The sequence below is a fragment of the Anabrus simplex genome, chromosome 1, assembly GCF_040414725.1.
Source record: "Anabrus simplex isolate iqAnaSimp1 chromosome 1, ASM4041472v1, whole genome shotgun sequence".
NCBI classification, from domain to species: Eukaryota; Metazoa; Arthropoda; class Insecta; order Orthoptera; family Tettigoniidae; genus Anabrus; species Anabrus simplex.
This window is the reverse complement of record NC_090265.1, coordinates 751834135-751859628: the sequence shown is the minus strand read 5'-3', so window position 1 is coordinate 751859628 and position 25494 is coordinate 751834135. Positions and strand designations below refer to the sequence as shown.

The window sequence follows — 25494 nt, the reverse complement described above, 5'->3', positions numbered from 1 at the left end:
TATATTACACTACAATACAAGTAATATTTGCAGTATTTACAGCCTTCACAGTGTTATGTCCTTTACAGCTGTTCATTATGATACACACGGAAGCAGGTCATGTTATATAACCTGTCTCGCCATATATTCCGTTTCGAAACGCGGTCGTTTTCTTGTTATTTAAACCTACACCCTAGCCACCCTTTCCATAGCAACAGGTTCTCATCAGTTGACATTTTGCCACCAGAGGTATAAGCTTCCAAACATTTTGCTAACAGGTGGTCAAATACTGATTTATCTCGTATATTTTGGGAGGAAGTTGTGCATTTCTCACCCCATTGTCGGAGATATGTAAAAACCTGTGTGTTGAACGCCATGTGTTTTCTTTCGTCAGAGGTCAGACTGCTACTGCCCCAGTGGAAGGGGGACAGAGTCATGCGCCTCACCGGCGTCAGTGAGTTCCGAGACTTGGACGAGCGTGGGTAATGGTATTGTGTTTGTGCGCTACAACATGGACCACGGCGTCCTAATGTATATTTTGTACAGTGTAAATAGTTTTGTGAATAAATGAAGTATGTAATATACATTATGTTGGCCTTCCCTTTGCACTTAATGAAGTACATTTCGTGGACTGTGGGAAGAGCTAGGCCTCGTTCAACACGAGTAAGCAACTCTAAAACGAGACCGAACATTTTGGTCCTCCGGGCCGGATGTGATTCAGTGACGATATTACATCTCATAATCTGCGCATTTAGGCCTATTAGTGATAACAGTTTATTTAAAGTGGTTACCTTTGTGAAGTACGAATGTGTTCGTTTTACCGCCAAACTTACAACCACCCACGTGCTAAGTACTGCGCAGTAAGGTACAAATGAGTGACTTCAACTAACGTGCCGTGTATGTGATTCACAACCATTTTCTACATGAAACACTGTGACTTGTGATGTGATTAACTGAGTTCTAATACAGTTCTCATTCATTTTAAACTTCGAGATTGAAGCGTGTGCTGCCGCCATCTTGCGCGGACGAATACAGTCTTGCCAACCCAATTGATGGAAATTCCAAGGAGTAGTAATCCAGATCCGTAGCAGTAGTTCCAGAAGTGACCACCAGAGTGCAGCCCAGCCGTGCAGCGCTCTTTGGTTTTCGGCCCTGCTGTGGAAGGATACATTCTCCTGATCTGTAAGTAATCTGGCATTCCCAGTCCTTTATAATATATCCATTATTTCTTGTTATCATTCACCATGGATCCTGTCCAGCGAAAAGGTCTCATAAAAAAGAGAGCAGTTATTAAGTCTCGTATAAAGCGTATAGCTAGTTTTGTCAGTACATTTAATGAAGGCTCAAATCTGAATGATATTCGAGTTAGGCAAAGGCTGCTTTGTTCAAGTAAGGAGGAATACAACGATGTTCAAACCCAGTTAGAAATTAGCGATACCGAAGAAATTCATGATGCAGATAGGGAATCCACTGAAGAACTCATCCTAGAAATAGAATCTAAGATGGAAACTCTGTTGAATGCAAATTCGAATGCAACTTCCCCCGCAACATCTAGTTCTTCAAATACCAGTAGCATACATGAAATAAGACTCCCTACAATTTCACTGCCAAAATTTACAGGAATTATTTCTGAATTTATTCATTTTCGAGATACCTTCCAGAGCCTAGTAATTAATAATCATGCCTTAACAGACATACAGAGGTACTATTACCTACTATCATGCTTATCGGGAGAACCTCATAAATGAACTGAAAGCTTGCCTGTCACTGAAAGCAATTTCAAGGTAGCTTGGGAATTAATCTTTCAGAGATATAATAACCCCAAATTGATTGTAGACCTACACGTTAAGACTCTGCTAAATCTTCCGTCAGTTAAAACAGAGTCAGCTAAGGACTTAAAGAGTGTTGCTAAATCAACTGCTGAGCAACCTGAGCGCTATTGAAGTAATGGAAATAGATGTGCCTCTGCATGAAATTTTGTTATCTCGCTTAGTGCTAGATCGAATCAGCCTCGGTCTAAGAAAATAGTGGGAAGTTAAATCTTCAGATAAGAAGTTCTCTCGCTTGAAGGATTTAGTAGCTTTCTTGGAGAATAGTTGTCAAACTCTGGAGCTAATCAACCCCGAAAAACACCAAAGCGACCAGCAACAGGTCGTATCCAAACATGGTGGTGATAAGAGCAGTAAGAAGTCCTTTGTCACAACAGCAACTCATTGTGAGTTTTGTAAGGCTTCTCACACCCTAACAAAATGCCCTAAGTTTCGTGAAGCCAGCGTTGGAAATAGAATAGATTTCACCAAGAAGTGTAAACTTTGCTTTAACTGTCTGGGTGCTAATCATACTTTAAAGGAGTGTAGTTCAGGAAATTGTCGAATCTGCAATAATAGACATCATACTCTGTTGCACAAGGAGCAGAGTACATCCTACAATGCTTCTACTACATCAGAAACCAACCAGACTCAGCAGCAAACCTACTGTGCAGTGAAGAGCAACTATACTCATGTAGAAGTTCTATTGTCAACAGCTCTCGTAGTGGTCACAGACAAACGTGGGAATGCACATCAGTGCCGAGCTCTACTTGATAGTGCGTCTCAAATGCATTTCATGTCCAGGCGTTTGGCAGATCGCTTAGGGATTGAATTGAGTCGGCACTCAATGCCTATAAGGGGAATTAGTGATACTAAGGCAACTGAATCATCACATATTTGTCAAATCCAAGTTACATCTAGGGTCACAGACTACACTACCCCTATTGTTTGTGCTGTACTTCCTCGCATAACTGGTCAGCTCCCTACAGTACAGCTTGACACGTCTGACTGGCAGCTACCACAGGACATTTCCTTGGCGGATCCTCAATTTAGTACACCAGGTGAAGTTGATTTACTACTGGGGTGCTTCTGTGTTTTTTGACATACTGCGTCGTGGTCAACTCACGAGAGAAAATCATCCTGTACTACAGGACACTGAATTTGGTTGGATCTTATCAGGCAAGATACCACCACACTCTCTCAAGTCTACCAGCAAGAAAGTAATGTCTTGTCTTGTGCGCGGCAATGAACTGCACGTACAGGTCGAACGATTTTGGCAACAAGAGGAAGTAAAGATGTCTCCCCCGCGTTCTAAGGAAGAAAGTCAGTGCGAAGAACACTTTGTGAACAACACTACTAGGGACAGCACCGGAAGATATGTTGTAAGACAGCCTATTAAACCACACCATGAGGAACTTGGGGATTCATTTAAATACGCCACTCGTTGCCTCAGTCAAATTGAACAGCGGTTACATCGCCAACCAGACTTGAAGAAGGACTATGTTGAGTTCATGACAGAATATGCTGATCTTCATCACATGGAACTTGTGACAACGCAAACCAATAAGGCAACATATTACCTACCGCATCATGCTGTAATTAAGCAGTCCAGCACTACCACTAAGGTCAGAGTCGTCTTCAACGCCTCTGCTAAAACGACTAGTAACTACTCACTGAACGATATCTTGATGGTTGGACCTACGGTGCAAGAAGACTTGTATTCTATCATCTTGAGATTTAGAACACATAAGTATGCCTTCACTGCAGATGTTACAAAAATGTACAGGCAAATTCTAGTTCATCCTGATGACCAAGATCTGCAACGCATTGTATGGCGTTCATCTCCGAATGAACCTATCCAGATTTATCGACTTTCCACTGTAACTTATGGTGCCTCAGCGCCTTTTTTAGCCACGAGATGCCTGGTACAACTTGCCAACGATGGTGCACTGCAATACTCAAGAGCGTCGGAGACATTACGAAGAGACTTCTATGTTGATGATGTTCTGAGTGGAGCAGATACCATTGGAGATGCACTCAGTCTGCAACAAGAGCTGATCGAACTACTCAGTAGCGCAGGCTTTCCTCTTCGTAAATGGTGTGCTAACCATACTACTCTTTTAGAGCACATACCTCTTGAGCACCAAGAATCACAATTGCCCTGGAGTCTGCATGACAAGGAAGAGGGTACCATTAAGGCCTTGGGACTACTGTGGCATCCTCTAAAGGACATCTTCCAGTTTGTAGCTACCAGTCACACCCAGAAGACCACAACCTGGACAAAACGTAGTGTGTTATCCTGCATTTCATCCATTTTTTATCCTTTGGGCCTCTTAGGTCCAGTAATAATAAAATGTAAAATTTTCTTGCAACATTTATGGCAGGCAAAAGTGGACTGGGATCAGAGTTTGCCTCCTGAGCTATTAACTACTTGGGAACAGCTTCATGCATATTGCCATCACTCAACGACATTCGCATCCCTCGAAAAGTGACGGGAGACGGAGAGATTAAACAATGAGTTACACGGATTCTCTGATGCTTCAGAAAGGGCCTTTGGAGCATCTGTTTACCTACGGAGTATAGATGTCAAGGATAATGTAACAGTAGTGCTGTTAAACTCCAAATCCAGAGTAGCACCACTGAAACAGATTTCCCTCCCTAGACTTGAACTATGTGGTGCATTACTCCTTGTAAAATTAATGGATAAGGTTAAAACTGCACTTAACCTCAAAATTGAACAAAACTACTATTGGACTGATTCTAACATAGTACTAGCTTGGCTTGCAGGAGAGCCCGCATCTTGGAAAACGTTTGTTGGTAACCGAGTGTCTGATATACAACAGCTTTCATCTGTAGAACAATGGAACCATGTGACGTCACAGGACAATCCAGCTGACATCATTTCGAGAGGGATTGAACCACATCTTCTTCAAGACAATCTGTTATGGTGGGCGGGACCATCCTGGCTCTACCAGCCACCGTCAACCTGGCCTGTCAGCGACATGAAGAAAACTTCCGAACTCACTGATGTACCAGAGCAACGGAAACCAGCTGTTTGCTTACTTGTTGTCAGTCATTTCCTTGAAGACTTAGTCCAATGCTTTTCTTCTTGGTCACGGCTGGTGAGAGTCATGGCCTTCATACTGAGATACATAAACAACCTCAGGCTTGCTGCTTCAAGGAGACAGGTGGGAAGTCTGACTGTAGTAGAACTTCAAGAGGCATCGCACAGGATCATTCGTACTGCCCAAGAACGAGAATATGGTAAGGAGCTTCAAGATCTGCGACTTGGCTGACCGATCGCAAAGGACAGCAAGTTGAAGTCTCTTCATCCCTTTGTAGATGCAAACCAGATGCTTAGGGTGGGCGGCAGATTGGAATAATCGCAAGCTCCGTACAGCCAGAAACATCCCATCATCCTACCACCTAATCATCATGTGACCAGGTTGTTAGTAATGTGTGAGCACATGCGACTTCTGCATGCTGGACCCCAACTTTTGCTTGCAACCATTAGACAACGATATTAGATACCTAATGGTAAGTCTGTCATTAGGCACATAACACACAAGTGTCTCCCTTGCTACAAGTTGAAGGCAAGTACATCAACTCAACTCATGGGCCAGCTCCCACACCACAGGGTAGAACCCAACAGACCATTTTTGAACTGCGGAGTTGACTATGGGGGTCCACTTTACATTAAGCAAGGGACTCGTAAGAGCAAAACAAAGCTAAAATGTTATATTGCTCTATTCATCTGCATGGCTACCAAGGCGATCCATCTTGAACTTGTCTCTGACCTGTCTACTGATGCGTTCCTAGCTGCTCTGCGTAGATTTACATCGCGTCGGGGTATCTGCCAGAATATCTACAGCGACAATGGAAGTACCTTCGTGGGAGCAAGAAACGAGCTACGGGAGCTTCACACCCTTTTCAGATCTCAAGTACATCAGAGGAAGGTGTATGACTTCGCATCTCAATGTGGAATCCAGTGGCATTTTATTCCACCGCATGCCCCTCATTTTGGTGGGCTGTGGGAGGCTGGCATAAAGTCCCATTTGAAGAAGGTTGCAGGAAATCTTGTACTGACTTTTGAAGAAATGTCCACGTTGTTAGTTCAGATTGAGGCATGCCTGAATTCGAGACCAATAACCAAATTGTCTGATAATCCTGATGACTATTCATTCCTGACTCCCGGTCACTTCCTGATTGGAGAACCTCTCACAACCATCCCAGAGCCAGATTTACTTACAGTTTCAGGTTCTCGTCTGTCCAGGTGGCAACTACTTCAGCGTTGCAGACAGTACTTTTGGAAGCGATGGTCAAGGGACTATCTATGTCAACTCCAGCAATGGACTAAGTGGTCAGCAGGAAGGGTCAACCTTCAACCCGGAACTCTGGTTCTTCTCAAGGAAGACAACTTGCCACCTCTCGTGTGGCAGACAGGGATCGTGGTAGATACGCACGCAGGTGCTGACGGCTTGGTGCGAGTTGCCACTATTCGCACGCCCAAGGGGACCTTCAAACGGCCAATTGCAAAACTTTGTGTCTTCCCAGAAGAGGTTGAAACTGTATATAGTGAAAAGGTGTAATCTTTTATGTGCTAAAACTCTGGTTTTTTCATTTGACTTTTTCAGTGTGAGTGCTAGTTTTTATTGTTCTTAATAATATTTATGTTTGTAATTTATATATAAATTAGGTGGGCGGTATGTTGAACGCCATGTGTTTTCTTTCGTCAGAGGTCAGCACAATCAGACTGCTACTGCCCCAGTGGAAGGGGGACAGAGTCATGCGCCTCATCGGCGTCAGTGAGTTCCGAGACTTGGACGAGCGTGGGTAACAGTATTGTGTTTGTGCGCTACAACATGGACCACGGCGTCCTAATGTATATTTTGTACAGTGTAAATAGTTTTGTGAATAAATGAAGTATGTAATATACATTATGTTGGCCTTCCCTTTGCACTTAATGAAGTACATTTCGTGGACTGTGGGAAGAGCTAGGCCTCGTTCAACACGAGTAAGCAACTCTAAAACGAGACCGAACACTGTGGAGGAAAATCTAATAATAATAAGAATAATAATAATAATAATAATAATAATAATAATAATAATAATAATAATAATAATGTTATTGGCTTCACGTCCCACTAACTACTTTTACGGTTTTCGGAGACACTGAGGTGCCGGAATTTAGTCCTGCGGGAGTTATTTTGCATGCCAGTAAATCTACTGACTAGAGGCCGACGTATTTGAGCAGCTTCAAAAACCACCGGTCTGAGCCAGAATCGAACCTGCCAAGTTGGGGTCAGGAGGCTGGCCAGGCCACTCAATCTGGCGAGAAAAAATATCTTTTTTGTCATCAGCTCATAGAAAATAGGCGTAGTGAACAAGCGATTGCGAGAAATAGTGTCCTAATTTAGGTTTCTGTACAATCCCCTGCGGCAAGAGTATTAGTCCGGACAAGGTCTTGACCTCGATTCCTTCCTTTCGTCTTACTAAACTGGTTTTTATGTGCGATTTCCTGCTCGGCATCTTTTGTCTGTTCAGCTATGTTCTGGCATATCTCGTCATAAAAAGTAATTAAAATATTTCGCTCAGTTTATTTTTCCCTAAAAACACTCTCTTTACATCATGATGGAAATTTGGATCAAAGCGGGAATTTCTTTGTCCATTTTCAGTATAAGTTGACGAAGAACTTGTAATGGTTGGATTATCGTCACAACTGCCACTGTCATGATCGCTACTTGAACTGGAATCGAACACGTGTTATATCTTTTTCGACTGCTGAACATTCACATCAGCTACGCCCAAACACTGTATATCCGAGCCTGCAGTACTTATTCCAGGTAATTTCTTGTCACTTACGAATTCCCCTTCGGCAGAATTTACTTCACTTATATCGCAATTCTCCTCACTAAATTCCAACATTTCGTTTATCATCTTCCTCTAACAGTGGGGGCCGGTAATTCGTTATAGATATTTTAGCGGAAATAATGTAAGAAAAAGGATCGAATAGAACCCTAGTCTCAGCAGTTTGGACAGAAAGGATTTTTATACAGCGACCATCTCCCAGATACAAGCTCACAGCTGCAAGCCCGTAACCGCGCATTGAGTAAGCCTCTGTAGCTCAGGCGGCAGCGCACCGGCATCTTACCGCTGGGTTCCGTGTAGTCTAGTCAACATAGAAAAGGCGTCCATGTAATTGTGTAACCCCCTAGCATTTGCCCGGAGCTCTTACCCAGTAACCCGGGTTCAATTCCCGGTAAGGACAGGGATTTTTATCAAAGGGTTAATTCGTGCAGGCCTTAAGGCTGAGCAGTGGTCACTTGGTAGGCGGGTGCCTGACTTTTACCCGGTAACCCTAGTTTGATTCCCAGTAAGGACTACAATTTTTACTTAAGGGCTGGTTCGTGCAGGCCTTCGGGCTGACAAGTGGTTATTTGGTAGGCGCGGTGTCTGTCTCTTCCCGGGCTCGATTTCCGGTAAGGACAGGGATTTCTCCGCAGTGGCCGTCTCCTGGGTGCAAGCTCACAGCTGCATGCCCGTAACCGCGCACTGAGTAAGGCTCTGTAGCTCAGGCGGCAGTGCACTGGCCTGTTATCGCTCGGTTCCGTGTAGTGTAGTCAGCATAGAAAAGGCGTCCATATATTTGTGTAACCCCCTAGCATTTGCCTGGTGCTCTTACCCGGTAACCCGGGTTCGATTCCCGGTAAGGGCAGGGATTTTTATCAAGTGTGTGTGTGTGTGCAGAGAATTTAAAACTCGTATGCGCGTGGTGAAAAAATATGCGCGTGTAAGGGCCTAGCTGACAGCATTTGCTTGTTCTACAATCATTTCTGCATTTCATGCCTAGTATTTCAAGGAACGCATTACAGATATCTGATTAATTAGGAGAAAGTATTATCTAATGTGTGTATTTGCTTGACATCAAAGCAAGTACTATGTGTATATGTGTCTAGTATTCGATTTTTTGACGATAAGGTTGTGTGTTTCGATCATTCTTCTTTTAAATCACATTCATTTACATTTTATGGCGTAAGACATTACAGAAGAGACTAACAAAGAGTGAGGTATAGTTCGCGAATCTTTTCTTGATCCCAAGTTCCCATTCAGCACTAGTGAGCTCAGGGATCAAGAAATGGTTCGCGAACTGTAGTTTCCCGTTGATTTTCTCTTTACATTAGAGTTTGATTCTCGTGATGTGAACATTACCTTACAGTAGACAATGTGAATATCTATTATCGCTAACCCCCGACGCAGTGGCGAAACATGTACACTTATTCGGCACAATCTAGTAAATTGATCTGTATCCTCATGCCTGTCGTTTATTATTCGATTTATCTGCAGTAGTAAAAATAATCATCGCATTTCTTGGCATATAGCTTGTGCGCGCTAATGACATCAACGGAAGTAGTGGTGATTATTGTTGTAAGAGGAAGTACAACTGTACATTTATCGTCTATTAATACTGCAGGTCTGTCGTTCCGCTGACCTCTTAAGACTAGGAGTTGAACTCAGAACAAGATAGTGTGTTTTTAAACATACTATCTCTTACGAATACAAGCTTCTCATCTGTTGGAGGATAGGAAACAACATGAATGAACCCTGTTACAGATTTGCGTACAATAAATCTATTTTTCAAAACATACTATCACGGTGTAGGAATTTAATCTGTACTTGTGTAGTCACCATTCTTGTTCTGTTAAGAGCCGTGAATTAAACGCACGCCTCTGATGTGTAAGCATTATACAAAATAATGTTTATCAGGTATTTTAATCGTAAAACTAAACAAGATAACCCCTCCATCTCCTGGATGCAAGCTCACAGCTGCGCAGCCATAACCGCATGGCCAACTCGCCGTTATCTTATGTAAGAGCCTCCGTAGCTCAGGCGGGAGTGCACCGGCCTCTGACCGCCGGCTTCCGTGGTTCAGGTTTTTTTCAAGTCCTAAAAACCAATAATCACTACCATTGATGAGTTAGCACGACGTAGACCTTGGAGGTTACACACAGCCCTCCTGTCAATGATTACAGTGTTGTGGTTGCACAACTAAGTAAGATAGTATACACGTGTTCAATTTCCAGTCAGAACAGGGATTGTCTTATAACAATATTCGTTAGAAGATGGTAAGAATAGGCTGTTGTGTTCGCCGGAATATTTTGAGATATTTCAAATTTCGAAAAAAACGAATATCGACAGAAGAAACAGTCGCAGCATTTGCTTTTTTATTTACTACGAGGCTAGCAGAAGACCGTATTTTTATTTATTGTCTTGAGTTAGAAGATAGTATTATCAAGAAGGCCAGCGCCGTTCTGCGTAAAAAGATCCTCTTCGTACCGAGAGGGCGATGTTCATAGTTATTTGTTTGTCAGATGGAGACATAAAGCCTTATGTTAACCTCACAATGCTGTTCGTCTAACAATAAACAGGGTTCGAATCCATGATTTTTCAGGGTCCGAAATCCATGTACTAGAGATTTTTTTATTCTAATGCTGAACAGATTTCAAATCCATTATTTTTTCTGTTCACAGTGACTATTGGGCGAGAGGTAGTTTTATTCCATGCGATCATCATCTGTCTGCGTGTTAATTTCTCTTGTTACCGCGCGCCCTTATTCTATCAAAGTAAGTTTTCTTTTTCTGTTCAGAACGCGATGGGGAATGTATGCTGACTGTTAAAATCTTTACTGTAACAGCAGTCTATATATATGTTCTGCGTCCTCTGTAACAGGATTGAACCTGTACAAATTGTCAACATGTTCTGTCTTGTTCAGGTTACGCGTCAGAGGTTGACGTAAAGCCTTAGCGACGGTGTGGAGAGGGAAGGGCTATCTAACACAGGAAGGCATCTGTACGTAAAGCTGTAAGAAGAAGGAGGAACGTGGCTAAGCCCCGTCTTAGGAGGAGAAGCAGAAACGCGGCTATAGCAACGTTGGAAGAGGAGGAGGAAGATGGTGTCGAGAAGAGCAGTTAGCCTTAAAGCTATAATCCTCTGCGGTAAGGTTAGGATCGTACCCACACGTAGGTAGGACCTGTCAAGATAGCATCTGTCATCTTCACAACGGTTATTTTTTTGTAATTCTGCGCCCACATAGTTAAGTTAGCAGCAGTGAGGTTATGGTATATTAAGATGGCATCACTGAGGTTATCCATGTTCACTTGTTCAAAATCCGCAGCTGTCAAGAGCACGAGGATTTTAAATTCTGCGCCCCGACTTGATTAAGGTGGCGTCAATGAGGTTAGGACCTGTCAAGTTGGCAGCAGTGAGGCTAGTAACGTTTGCTTGTTTAAAATCCGTGCCCCACGTGCTCAAATGACCTGTCAAGATGGCAGCTCTCATCTTGACCGCTGTCAAAAGCACGTGGATTTTAAATTCGGTGCACCCCTACGTGCGTAAGGTGGCAGCAGTGAGGTTAGGCGCTGTTAAGGTGGTAACAGTGAGGTTAGCCACGTTCACTTGTTTGAATTGCGCGCCCACGTGGTTAGAACCTGTCAAGATGACAGCTGTCAAATCACATGGTATCTGTCAAATTTCGCGCTCCTACGTGGTTAAGGTGGCAGCAGTGAGGTAAGGCGGTGTTAAGATGGCAGCTCTGAGGTTAGCAATGCTCACTTGTTCATAAATCTACGCCCACGTGGTTAGGACCTGTCATTTTGACAGGTGTCAAAAGCACGTGGATTAAATTCCGCGCCCTCCACGTGGTTAAGATGGCAACAGTAAGGTTGTGTCCTACTAAAATGGCAGCACTGAGGTTAGGAACATTCACTTGTTCAAAATCCGCGCCCACGTGGTTAGGACCCTGTCAAGATGACAGCTGTCAAAACATGTGGATTTTAAATTCTGCGCCTGTACGTGGTAAACGTGGCAGCAGTGAGGCCAGGCCTTGTCAAAATGGCAGCAGTGAGGTTAGCGATGTTCTCTTCTCCGAAAGCTTTGCTTACAAACAAGACCACGTGGTCGTGACGTCGTGGAATCAATGACCTCGGGTGCTGACTCAGAAGAAACGGTAATGACGCCATGGCTCTGAACATACATTGCTATACAACTTATAGGAGTTTGTCAAAAACATAGTGATGACATTTATTGACATTGAGAAGCCCTAATGACAGTGTGCGCAGACAGTTGATATGGGGCACTTTAAGGGAAAAAAGTTACAGACTGGAAGTGCAAATGATAAAAGCTGTGTACAAAAATTGTGTTAGTAGTGTGAAGACTAGTATAGGAAAAACAAAATGGTTTAAAGTTGAAACTGGTCTCCGACAGAAAAGTTGCTACCCCCCATATTATTCATCATAGTCATGGATGATGTTCATAAGAACATTAAACAGAGATTGGGGGACAGGCAACAAGAGCCATGTTGTTAGCAGATAATTTAGTGATATGGGGTGAGAATGAAACGGAAGTACAAAAACAAGTAGATTTATGGAATCAAGAGATGGAGAAATTTGGATGAAAGTAAGCACAGAGAAAAGTAAAACAATAGTGATGACAAGGGGATGGAAGGAAGAGGAAAAGTAAAACTGAATCGTAAAATTCTGGAAGTGGTTGAAAGTTTCAAGTACTTGGGAAGTGTGATCACAGAAGATGGAAAGATTACCAAGGAAATTGGGAAAAGAATGCAACAAGCGACAACTTTTCAGAGTGTAAGGGGTATTTTGTGGGACTAGGATGTCCGGAAGAAATGTAAGAAAGTATTATATTCCACCTATTATGAACCCTTACTAAACTATGCAGCTGCATCGTAGATTACAACAAAACGAGAGGAGAGTAGAATACAGGCAGCAGAGATGAAATCCCTAAGAGGAATCGAGGGCAAAACCGGAAAGGATAGAATTATTTTATTTTTTGCTAGTTGCTTTACGTCGCTCCGACACAGATAGGTCTTATGGCGACGATGGGACTGGAAAGGGCTAGGAGTTGGAAGGAAGCGGCCGTGGCCTTAATTAAGGTACAGCCCCAGCATTTGCCTGGTGTGAAAATGGGAAACCACGGAAAACCATTTTCAGGGCTGCCGACAGTGGGGTTCGAACCTACTATCTCCCGAATACTGGATACTGGCCGCACTTAGGCGACTGCAGCTATCGAGCTCGGTAAGGATAGAATTAGAAACGAAGAGATAAGGAAAATGACAGGAATCTTGAATCTACCAGACAGGATAGAAACAACAAAGCTAAAGTGGTATGGCCATATGATGAGAATGGGAGAAGAGAGAGTGCCAAAAAAGAAGCTTTTTCAGAGAAGTTAACAGGAAAGAGACCACGATGAATACCCCGAAAGAGGTGGACAGATTCAGTGTTGGAGTGTATAGAGAAGAGGGTAGAAAACCCAGAAGATGTACTTAGAGAAAGAGAAGAGTGGTGGAGAGAGAGGCAGCGATGGAGGTCCTTGATTCACAACCCGACCCGGGAAGCTGGAAACGGGAAATGAAGATGAAGAAGTTGGATACTAATCGTCCTTTATGTTATGTTAATAAGTGATGAATTCAGTGTTGTATTATTTATATTATTATTATTAATATTATATTATATGCTTATTAGTTCGAATACTTCGTTCATAAAATGTTATTTTTCGCAATCGCCGCTGTGAGTGTATGCGTATTATTACAGCTAGAGGTTTAAGGCACTAAGTTTTCGTATTACGTTTAAATGTTATGTCCTCTAAGGATACATGACTAAGTGGTGTGTAATTAAAATATCTAACATGATTAATTCAAAATACACTCAGCTAACTGTACCCATTAACACATAATCCATTGAATCTGGCGGGAGCACACTATCCTCAGGGTGACGTTGTGATATTTGGAACATTACAGCATGTACAAAATTATCGAACTGTGTAATTAATTGGAAAGCTGTATATATTTAATTAGTGGTAGGTCATTTTTAATTATTTTTATGCATAGGGTTTTTAGTCATCCATTTCACATGATCATTTTTTTCTTTGTATCACGGCTGTAACGTATTCTGAACGAGCGATTTCTTGAGTAAGGTATTACAACATCACTCATATCAATAGCTTGCAGTAAATTTCCCGTAGCCGAGGTCAAGTGACCGGATTCACCAAGCTGATGTTAGCCCTTTACCAGAAAAAAAGACTTCATCAAGCTTGCAAGAGTCCTTACCATGTTCTGATGAGTCAGTTAAAGCCTTGTTAACGCCTACTTTTCGAAGTTTGCTACATGACGCTTTGATTGCCCGGGAAAGTTCATGAAATCGGAGAAGGTCTTAACTGCTGAAGATCTTAACTTTATTCAGTTCGTATCTGAATAGAGCACTACTCAAAGTTACTCTCATTGAGACCTGGTTATCTCAGTGACGAGGGTTCAAGTCAACGAGAGACCGGTTTTGACTGGTATAGGGCAGGATAAATTTAGTTATGTAGTTAGTTACGCTACAATTCTGAAACGTAATCTATAATCTTCATATCTGTATTGACGAATTACACAGTTAGAAATAGGAAAGGACTTCCACCTTATCAGTATTTATTTATTGCACTTATTATGCTACAGTACCGGTTTCGATCCCCTATATTGGATCATCTTCAGCTGAACAATACATTCACATATAGATCATGAAGCTATGATTGAAATTACATTGCCTAGGGAATTCCATGTGATAAATACTTGGTCACGTCCAAGCGGGGCATTCCTACTCTTATTTCCTTCGCTATCTTCGCTCCTATTATCTGTTTCCTCCTCTATACCTTTATCAACCTCTTCCTTCGAACTGCTTAAAGCACTACCCTTCAGCACGTGTCTACTACGCAGCGTCATGTCTTTCTCCTCTTGCTCAGCCATGGAAATGGACTTCAATCTGATAACGGCCAGTTAATGCCAATTTTATTATTATTATAAACACGCTTGAAATATAAATTTTATTATTCTTGAATAAAACACTTTAATCTGTTCTTATCAGCTTAATATCTGATACGTCGTGCATCGCACGACCAGAATATTAAACTTATTTTTGGAAATCGACGGAGTGCTAGGGGCTTGCTCCTCCTCTGTCACGGGTTGGCCCGGCATATCAAACACACAAGAAAAATATACTGTGCATACCCAACAGTTACCCCCAAAATACTGATTCTATCTGTTCTATATAAGTACTTAATGGTTTACGAGCTCCACGCTTGCGGCGACAATATGTGACATACCCACTCTTGCCCACAGATGTGTGACAAAATTGTGACGTGGCGGGTCACCTTAATTTTAATATAAATAAATAAATAAATAATATCGCATTGTGTTTCAATAAGCAATATCCCATGGGCGCCAGCCTTCAAGCTTATGGCTTGAAAACGATAGCTGATAATTAATAATGATAATAATACGTAATGAGTCTCTAAATACTCCCAGGGGTGGGGTGACGGAACACTAACTATTGAGTACACTAACTTGGAATTTAAAGATCATTAATAAGAATTTCCGAAAATACAAATTAAAACAATTATTTATTAGGATGAAAAACGTGACGTAACGGCGTATCTGAACTTACGGAAGCAAAAGACAAATTGAATGAAATAAACTTAAGAACATTAATTGTAACGAGACTTGCAGTAATTTATGCCATTTGCTCACCATTTGTAGACTCTGTTATCTGGATACTATCTATGTAGCAGCTGATGTTTGATGGACCTCTCGTACAGGCGTCGTCATCTCACGTTGTGGGTTCCAGTCTTTACTTCTGCTTCGTGCAGCTGTACCACGACTTTCCTGACTTTAACACTTCCTACGGTACTCCTTACAAAAAGTTGTAATGAGTCCTAATTTTAATAGCAAAACCACTATGCGTTACGTTCATGGAGAGAATACACTTGTATTCTTCCATATTACAGAAATGTAGCGTAACTAAATACATAATAAAATCTCATGCCCTGTATCAGTCAAAACCGATCTCCCGTTGACTTTAACTCTCGTCATTGAGATAACAGGTCTCGATGAGATTTAATTTTGAGTAGTACACTACTCAGATGCGAAGTGAACTAAGTTAAGATCTTCTCCGATGTCAAGACGTACAGCCCTCCTCCGCTGATAGATTAGAATCGTCCTTCCAAGTTGTAAGCAAGTAAGAGTGAGTGTATCCTCTCCAGCTCTTGTCGTCGATGTATATAGGTTCTAAAGTCTCCCTCCATCACTCATATCACATGGTCCAGTAAAATCTGATGTACTATCCCTTCTATCCATTGCTGTGAATCCATCATGTTGCTTCATTACGTACATTCACATAGGTTGAATTTTCCCTCGGAATCAAGCGTCAGGTAACGAACTTCGAAAAGTAGGCGCTAACAATGCTTTAACTCTCTCCTCAGAGTATGGAAGGGTAAGGTCTCTCGTAAGCTTGATGACGTACATTTCCTGGCAATGGGCTGAAATTAGCCTGGTGACTCCGGTCACATGACCTCGGCTATTGGAACATTTACTGCAAGCTATTAATACGAATGATGTTGTAATACTTTACTCAATAAGTCGTTCGTTCAGAATACGTTATAGCCGCGATACAAAGAAATGAAATGATGATGTGAAATGGATGATTAAAAGCCTATATATATATACATAATAATTTAAAAATGACCTACCAGTGATTAAATATATACATCTTTTCAATTAATTACACAGTTCAATAATTTAGCTGTGATGTTCCATACATCACATTACTTGGAATCTATATGATCTCAAAACACATTATTCTTATAAGAACTTCGTCTTCAGCTATGACATAACGTTTCTTGGATTTTATATATCTTTTAATACCTAACTGGGATTTTCTTATTTATGTGGATGAGTACCTAACTCATTTTACATCAATCTATACTTAAATCACTCGCGAGAATCGAACTTTTTGTAGGTTATTTTTGACAATCTAAAACGGCACCACTGCAACACTTCACTATACATGTTCTGCATATTTTGATATTTAATACAAGAAACTTATCTTATTTCCGTCCGCTCCAAGAATGGCCTAAGTCTGGTTCATTTTCTGTAGCTGGGAGCAATACTCATGGTAATCATGAGTTCTGGTGCGGCAGACGTTCTGTGCGATTCGGCCTGACATGGTTCGGTTCAGATAACCTCGGGTAGCCTATCGCCCAACTTCCTAGTGGGATACCACCTTGAGATGCTCGATTATGAAATTAGAATACATAATTGATATCAGCTGACACATGTTTAAAAATATTCAAGGCCTTCTAATTGATCAACTATTTTTCTTTATAAATTTCTTGGGATGGTCTCTAATTTGTATGTTCAGACCTTCAGTATGTCGGCAGTTATCACGAAATTTATATTAAACTGGCCTGTTTCACAAGTTTTGGAAAGATTAACGCATTATTGTAGCCTCTTTCTTCTTTGGTCGTTCGATTTTAATATGCGTTTAATAGCTGGGTGGTCTTCAGTCTTGATACGTATTTAAGATGGATTTATGCATTTTCTATTTATACGTTGCCTTGTTTTTGAGATAACTCAATGGATCAGTATGGTTAATATGCTCCTTTTGTTCTCAATTCTCATCTTTTACGAAGTTTTTATCGGAATAATTTTGCCTCTTCCCTTTGATACGTCCGTATGCTTGGATTGCCAATGAATTTGTCATTTTTTCTCATTGTTGGGTCTTCTCAACAAACCAAATCCCATGTTTTGTCTTTACATTGCCATCATGATTATATATATGTTTCGATATTATGTTAATCTAGACTTCTCTGACATACAATGAAATTATTCATTCTACTTAATCTCGTTACGGGCAATCGCGTTTACTCGGACTTGATTGAAAGTTCACTTTTGGAATAGTGTAATGATACACTACATTGATATCAAAATATATTGCTTATTACCATGTGATCAATTATGTCCTGTGATAGATTGTGGTTTTTATTGCAAAATGTGTCCAAAACTACAACAACAAAAAAGATTGGTGTAATAAATAGAAATTTGCAAAACACTTCTGAATTGCATAAGAATTTGCAAAAAATTGTGATATGACTAAAATTTGCAATGTCGCGACTGAAACATTAAAAACATGAACAATATATTGCATCTACCTTACAATTTATAAGAATTTGTGGAAAACCCAGGGATCCCTATTAATTATGTATCAGAATCCTAATTGTGTTGACCACAGGGCTGAGCAGCGGTCACTTGGTAGGCCAAGGCCCTCACAGAGGGGGAGGTTATAACATCCTGTTTTGTAGATCGTAGTAGAAATCTCCTCTTGTTTCAGTTGATGTATAACGATGGGGTTGGGAAAGGCTTTCTCCCTGAGCTGCCTGGAGCAACTGTCTTACTGTACTGCACGTCGACTGCTATCCTATTTCATGCTGCATTACTTGAACCTCATAACCTGAGACCTTCATATTGGAAATTCCTGCACCGGGTCTCAGGAGGCTGGTAAGTTACTCTGAACTCGGTTACCATACTCAGAGAATATATACGAAGATGTATAAGAAATTTCTCTGTGTTTCAGGATCGTCAGTATGGATCGTAGACCGTTGGATGCCTTTGGCTTGGGCAGTAGCAAGTCTCTCCAACAGGTGTTATTAAGCACAGGAACGTCTCCATTTCCTTTAACACGCTTATAGTAGATCAGGACAACAGGATATAAGAAATAAAAATGGAAAGATGAGAATTTCACAACCTCGTTCATTGTTGAATGGCCGTTGTGTGGTACGCAGCCATCGAGAAGTGATTACTTATGTGTCTTCCATTGGGAGATGAGCCCAAAGCATATTATGATAAAGGATTCTGTATGTATTAAGTTGACCATGATGACCACAAATGGTGTGTATTGACTCAATTATTACAGTTAATTGTGTCCAGTTTCTGCCTTGTCAATACAATTCAGAATGTATTATTATTATTTAAACTATCATTTACTTACATACACACGTATATTCACTCACAAGTACATGTTTCGACGAAACCAAATTCTCTTCTTCAGCTTGTTGGTAAAATCACATGTATCAAAGACCGTATTTATAATGAACTATGTGCCGACAGATTGCGGACAAAAACCAATATTAAACATTCAAAAATGAAAATCTTTCATGTTCTATCCCAGTTCTATGAAATGTCTGCGTATCAAATACCTTATTTAAAATGAACCTTTTGCCAACAGATTGCGGGCAATATGATGCTCCACAGTTGTTTATGGCCTCTATTTCGTTTATAATAATTAATTTAAAGTTTGCACCATAACATCTACGAGAACCAGTTACAGACTGTCAAACTACATTTTTGACGCAATTATAGTTCTTCAGATTCATTAAAATTTTAGGGAACTTTGCACCTTACTGATGTACTGATGACATGAAAACAGCTTATGATTTAAATAGAAGTCATTGTTGGGACTATGCTGCATGTGTGGCCGTTGTTATATTTGTGATCTTTTCCACAGTGAGTGGTCGTATACTCCAGAACATAAGAAAACTGACACACACAACAGGTGTAACGATATTCCTTAATTTGTTATTTTAAGACTTAGGATTCAAGAATTCAGAAAAACTTACTTTATGTTCTGGTAAATACAGTATTCTTTTACTTTGGAAATATCTGACATTGGTTGAGAAAATACTGGTTTCCTGCTTTGTTCAAATAGCATTTATTTGCATTTAAGACCTACTGCTGCAGTGTTTGTTTGTTTCTTTGTTTGTTTGTTTCTTTGTTTGTTTAATTCTTTTAGATATTTTGAAGGAGAACATTTTTCTGTTGATGCTTCTTACTTTGGAATCACACTGTATAAGGGCTAGAATGGGACATAATCATATTATGTTAAACTTTATTTTTAGACCTGTGTAGTTAGCTTGGGCAGACCCATGACACAGTGAATACCTTCCTCGCTAAAACGTTTGCTGATCTTCCAGACTCGACACTTCATGTTGTTTCACTGGAACAACAGAAATTATTTTCAAACTATTTAACTATGGATATTTTGAACATCCCTGTCAAGGCTCAGTAGATAAGCCTTTTGAACCAAAGAATTGTCTCTTCTAAAAAGATGCTGTTTTTTCTTATGAAATGTGCTTCATTTATTTTCTGTGGGATAAACTAAGTAAAAGCTGCGCTGAGTTTCAACATATCGAGAGGTAAGAGGTGAAGAAGATGGGGCCTATTAGCTCTCTCTCTCTCTCTCTCTCTCTCTCTCTCTCTCTCTCTCTCTCTGAGAACTTGACTGGTTAATCTTGCTTCATTTTGTGGGCTTGTAGACCACTGTAGTAAAGCTAAGGCGACCATGTAAGTGGCTCTTGTGGTATCTTATCCATTCCGTTTGAAAATGACAAGATACAATAGAAACTGTTTTGTACATAACTCATCATATGGAATAGTGGCTAATAATGTATAGTTCCCATAGAAGTCATTTAAATAAGTTTAATTTCCATCCTTTGTACACGGCTTATTTAGAAATTTGAACGAGCTGTGCATATTACCAATTGTTCTAACCATTTTGGAACTGATGCTCACATTAGTGGAGAAGAACAGCGTCAATACTACCATTAAGAATGGATTTTTCTGCAGCCAGATTTCAAAGGTGACATGGCACTAGCCTTTTGCCACTTTATGTCCAACCCTTGTCCCGTTTCTCTTCAGGATCGGGTATGAAGTGAGATGAATCTTCGTAGTGAATTTTTAAAACCAGATGCCCTTCCTGACGTCGGCCTCACCAGAGGAGTTAATGCCATGAAATTATTGACGTCATGGTTGATTATTGTTTGATATGATGGTAGGAACAGAGAAGGTGAAACTCTGTACTGGCACATAGCCTACTCTTGTCGATTATTACCAAGAGGTCTGATCGAGGTTTAATGTCTCCACCCGACGGACGAAACACCATCAACAGCATCATATGCCCACTCCATATGGGCACTGCGGAGAGGTTTGTGATTTCATCCAAGCTTTTGGTGTGCAATCTAGTGATTAGAAATGGTTTACCACCACCTCTGCTACCCTACCGGCCAACATTCTGATGGTGAGATTTTTTTTTCAATCGGCACTCAAACCAGCTAACCACGGTGTCAGACCATTTAGACTTAAACGCCTTAACGATCCTGGGCCACCTTCTTCACTAACAAATTCTGTGCTGATTCTCTGTCTCTTGGAAAAACAGACCTGTTTCTTGGCCATTTTGCAATTTTTGTATTAAAATATCTCGAGCAATGAATGTCGGTTTTCTTACCCTGTAGGACCAAGATCGCTCTAGAAATTGCTAGGTCCTGTTGTGGTATGGAACTTTGTCAGTGCTGTATCCTCAGCACAGTTACAATTTCCCAAAACAAACTAACACACCCTGAATAAAGTCGTTGGGAATTTCAAATTACTTTGATATTCGGAGATTAAAATGTATTTCTCTTTGTATGTAAAATATTTCCATTCTAGGTAGAGCAGTATTTAAGACGTTTGTCCTTGCAACAAAATGACTTCTGGTGTGGACATGCTTAATTAATTGGTGATTTTCTTTTGTTTTAGTACTTACTTAACTTAGATTTGTCCAGTATCAATACCAAAAGTATGTTTTAAAATAAGTCTAGTAAGTATGCCAAATGAATTAGTGAAGTAATCAGCTCCTCCAGTATTATTAGTCTAAATTAGTCACAATGAGCATTTAATGAGAAATTTAAAATATAGTAATGGAAAGTACAGTATTTATATTTACCTTTTTGATGCCAGGCTGTAATATAGTGGTTGCACTAAGAATGCCAAGACAATTTTAATGAAAATGTACACACTAAGGAAAAATGTCCTCCTACTTACATTTTTGGAGGTAAATCCCTGTTCTTTTTTCCATAGCACACAGGTGAATAGAGAACATGTGAGTGTGGCTGTAATTGCATTAGTTTCGTTTTCATTTAAAAGCATACAAATTTGTTGTTTTTTGAAAAACTTACATTTCAAATGTTGACCTAATTTTTACATTTATAGTGTACTTCTATCATGGGTGTGATACCTTTGTGAGAATATTCAGCTTATTAAGAATAAAAAACTAATGTTTTTGCAATTCTTGATATACTTTTTGAGAATTATGAATTTAAAAAAATTACGCATGCACGGGTAAAATACACAGTAACCTCTTCTTTATTTGAACATTTTTCAATCGATAAATTATTCTCTAATGAATCACTTAATGTTAAAACATTGCATATTTTAATTATCTTTCTTATACTTATCAATCCTTACACTGGAATTAAATGAACAAACGAGATAACAAACAAGTGACACGAAGCGGCAGGCCGCAGGGCTACCATGCGCGAAACATAATGCGTCGAAAGAAAGCTTTTATAAAACATCACTGATATCGATATCGCATGTTATCGATATATTCGGAGTGTAAATGCTTCAGTCTTTCCAGCGGTACTATTTAACCTGATATTGAAGATTGAAGATACAGACGGAAGAAAAATGTGGCTCACAGATTGACCCCCGGCATTTTTAGCAGCAACTCGTATGGCCGATAGACCGGCTGCCTGGCACTATAAGAGTTGATGTTTGTAGAATTAACAAATTAAGTCTGACTTGTAGGTAATTCTGGCTTATACGTACTTACAATTCTTTCACCTGAAATACGTAGAAACAAATTATTTCTATACACCATACAAGTACGGAATCTATCAAAATATCATTCTAAAAAAGGAGGTAACTGTTGTGTTCCCAGGAGACAAAGAAGATGTTCATTGACAGTAATTCACAGAATTGAGAAAACTGTGCTGTTTTCTGAGTGAATAATACAATAAGATACTGGTTATGTTCCATTCTGTATGAGCCTGTGATGAAAACTTATTTGAGATATTATATTTTTGTTGACATTGTTACATTCTTGTTGATATTGTATGTGTAAGTTTTCTACTTGGATGAATAGAGAAAAGTGGTATAGACTGAAAATAAATACAAACAAGTTGAGATGAAAAATCATGAGAAGAATGTAGTAAAGTATTCAAATGACCTGTTTCCAGTGTTTTTACTGGTGAAATAACAGTTATTGTTTTTGCTGCCTGATGAGTCTGATGCTTGAGTAGTGAAATGTTGAAATAGGCACCAGCTGCCATTTGAAATGCACGGCATGGGACAAAATTATGAATTTTAGTCTTGTCTGTTTGGTGTGACACCATTATACTTCTCAATCACGGTCCAGATTAAGAGTAAGTTCTATGCATTTACAGGTTTGTCTGTAGTAGTAGCATTTTATTGAGAGTTTTCAGACCAAGTTTCTCTAATCATCAGCTGAAAATTATAAATTTTTTATAAATGTAATCTAATGGTAAATAAATGGGTATAATATTGTTTATACTGTGGTTTAAAAAATTATGTTCCAAGCCTACTGTACATAAACTTTAGTACAAATTCTCTTGCATGGAGTTATTATTTATTTAGCATATGGTGCTACAGTTAACAATCGACTAAGTACAAGTTGAAAGATAAGAATTTCAGTTTTTGGTCCGTATTGAACTGAGATAACAATTAAATTAATAATATATTATGGTTCCAACTATTCAATACAATAATACTTAGTAATGCGAGGTTACGTCATAAGGCGATCACAAGTGGTACCGGTTTCGACCCCAGATCTGGGTCATCATAAGCCGATCGTTCAAAAGGTACAAGATAAAAGCAGTGCATAGATGTATAACAAGTAACATTGAAGGTATAAAGATTTTGTTCAATATGAAAGTTTGTGTGGAACTATATAGCACTTGAGTATAAAGCACTAGGTTTTAAATGTCTTTAAAATCTTGATGTGAAGGTGATTAAATAACTCCCTTTAAATTTTAGAATTTCATCTTATATCCGTATTGAACTGAGAACATAAGATAGGTAACTTAAAGGGTCCACCTTTTCAATACAAATCAAGTAAATATGTTGTAACTTAACCATTATAACATTCATTTGTACTGATAAGGTGGACCCTTTAAAAATTGCTCCATGTTAAATCTTATAATCGTATGTTTGATATATTAAGATGCAAACAGCTAGTTGTCTTGCTATGCAGAAAAGTTGAAATTAAACACCGTTGTAAAGAGAAATAAGTAAAACAGAGTGCAGTTTTAGAACAATTTGAAAATCACAGTTGACAAACGATGGTATATTTAAGATAAATGCTTGAGTAGTTCTTGAGGTGGCGAAGAGATCAATTTGAAGGTCATATTGTTCTGAACCATGGTTGATTTTAATTCCCAGTTCGATGCGGAAATAGAAAGACATAATGAGTGTAATAAAAGCCAATTTAGGTGAAGGAAATTTTTTAAAGGCAATGAATTGATCGTGAAAAATATATATATAACTCACATTGCACAGCGTGATATGCTGAGGGGCTGAATTTGGAAATGTGTAAGAGAGCGGAAAGACAGAGGGGAAGGAGAAGGTGGGGAAGAGGGAAAGAAAGAAAGGGATTGTAAATTTAAGGCCGGACAGGTGGATGAGGTAATGGGGGTAAAAGACATGGATGGGTACTATGCAAGGCGTGTAAAATCAAATTTGAGTTTAAAGATTTAACACTTTTAAAAACAAAGATAAGAAAATCAAAAATAATATTTGGTTTCTCTGAAATGTCGTTTAAATTGAAATTTGAATTGAAATACTGTTTAAGATGACTGTAACAATTTTCGGTTGTGTTAAGTAGGGGGCCTTTGTTTATTATTTCGAGTATTTGCATGTTTTGTTCTATGTTGGTGAAATTATGTTTGGAATCATGTATATGCTGTCCTACTGCCGAGAATCTATGGTATTTTAAAGTGTTAACATGTTTTGAATATCTAATAGTAAAATTACGCCCAGTCTGCCCGACAGATCTGCAGTTGTTGCATTTAAATCTGTAAACCCCGGATGTTTTAGATTTGTTCACCAAGGTAGAGTTATGTAAGATATCCACATTCCTGTTGTTAGTTCAAAAAGTTATTTTTACATTGTGCTTTTTGAAGATGTTGGTGACTTTATGAACATCTTTATTAAAAGTAAAAGTGGAAAATGCAGAGGCATTGAGTTTTTCTTTCGTTAAAGTGGTTTTGGGACGGTGCTTGAATTTGTTAATTATTCGATCTATGAAAAAGTTATAGCCATTGAATTTAGCAAGTTTGGATAGTATTCAGTTCATTTAAACGTAGGAATATTAAAGGCACAAAAGACTAGGCTCTTGTAAGTTGCACGTGTGTGTGCTTGCGGGTGCGAAGAGTCTTCGTAATTTATAATCTTCATTTCCGTATTGATGAATTTCACAATTAGAAATAGGAAAGGATTTCCACCTATCAGTACGTATTTATTGCACTTATTATGCTACAGGACCGGTTTCGACCCCTTCAGCTGAACCATACATTCATATCTGTCTCATGAAGCTATGATGAAGATTACATTGTCTAGGGAATACCATATGATAATAAACATTTGGTCACATCCAAATGGGGCTTGTCGAAACAGGAATTGGCGTGTATGTCACTATGTGCAACAATGCAATTGTATGTCTAAAATGATATGTTTAGGTCTTAAAATTAGTTTATAAAACACATCTCTACTTAAAACTAATATCTATATAAGATGAATACGCAAAAAGGATAATGAAGTGGGCAGAGGGGGAATCAATTCTGGAGAGGCTGCAAGCAGGTTTTAGAGAAAGGATGAGGACAACAGATAATATTTTTGTAGTGACAACAATAATAGATAAGTATGTAAAAAAGCAAGGAGGAAAAGTATACATTACTACTATTGATTTGGAGAAAGCATTTGATTCTGTGAGCAGAG

The 25494-nt window shown here is 39.5% G+C and overlaps 1 protein-coding gene and 1 non-coding gene across 3 annotated transcripts in view; both read left to right on the top strand.

Annotated features, from left to right (window-relative positions):
• LOC136857491 (transmembrane protein 135) overlaps positions 1-23050 on the top strand; it is a 357287-nt gene extending 334237 nt beyond the window's left edge. For both annotated transcript variants that reach the window (XM_067136183.2, XM_067136180.2), the window contains exons 8-9: positions 17999-18165; positions 18242-23050. In XM_067136183.2, the coding sequence (XP_066992284.1) occupies positions 17999-18165; positions 18242-18356 (282 nt within the window). In that variant the 3' untranslated portion in view covers positions 18357-23050. The remainder of the gene's footprint in view (positions 1-17998; positions 18166-18241) is intronic.
• LOC136859219 (U2 spliceosomal RNA) lies at positions 14651-14850 on the top strand. Its single transcript, XR_010858931.2, has one exon. It is a non-coding gene; the product is annotated as a U2 spliceosomal RNA (small nuclear RNA).
• Positions 23051-25494: the final 2444 nt, after the last annotated feature.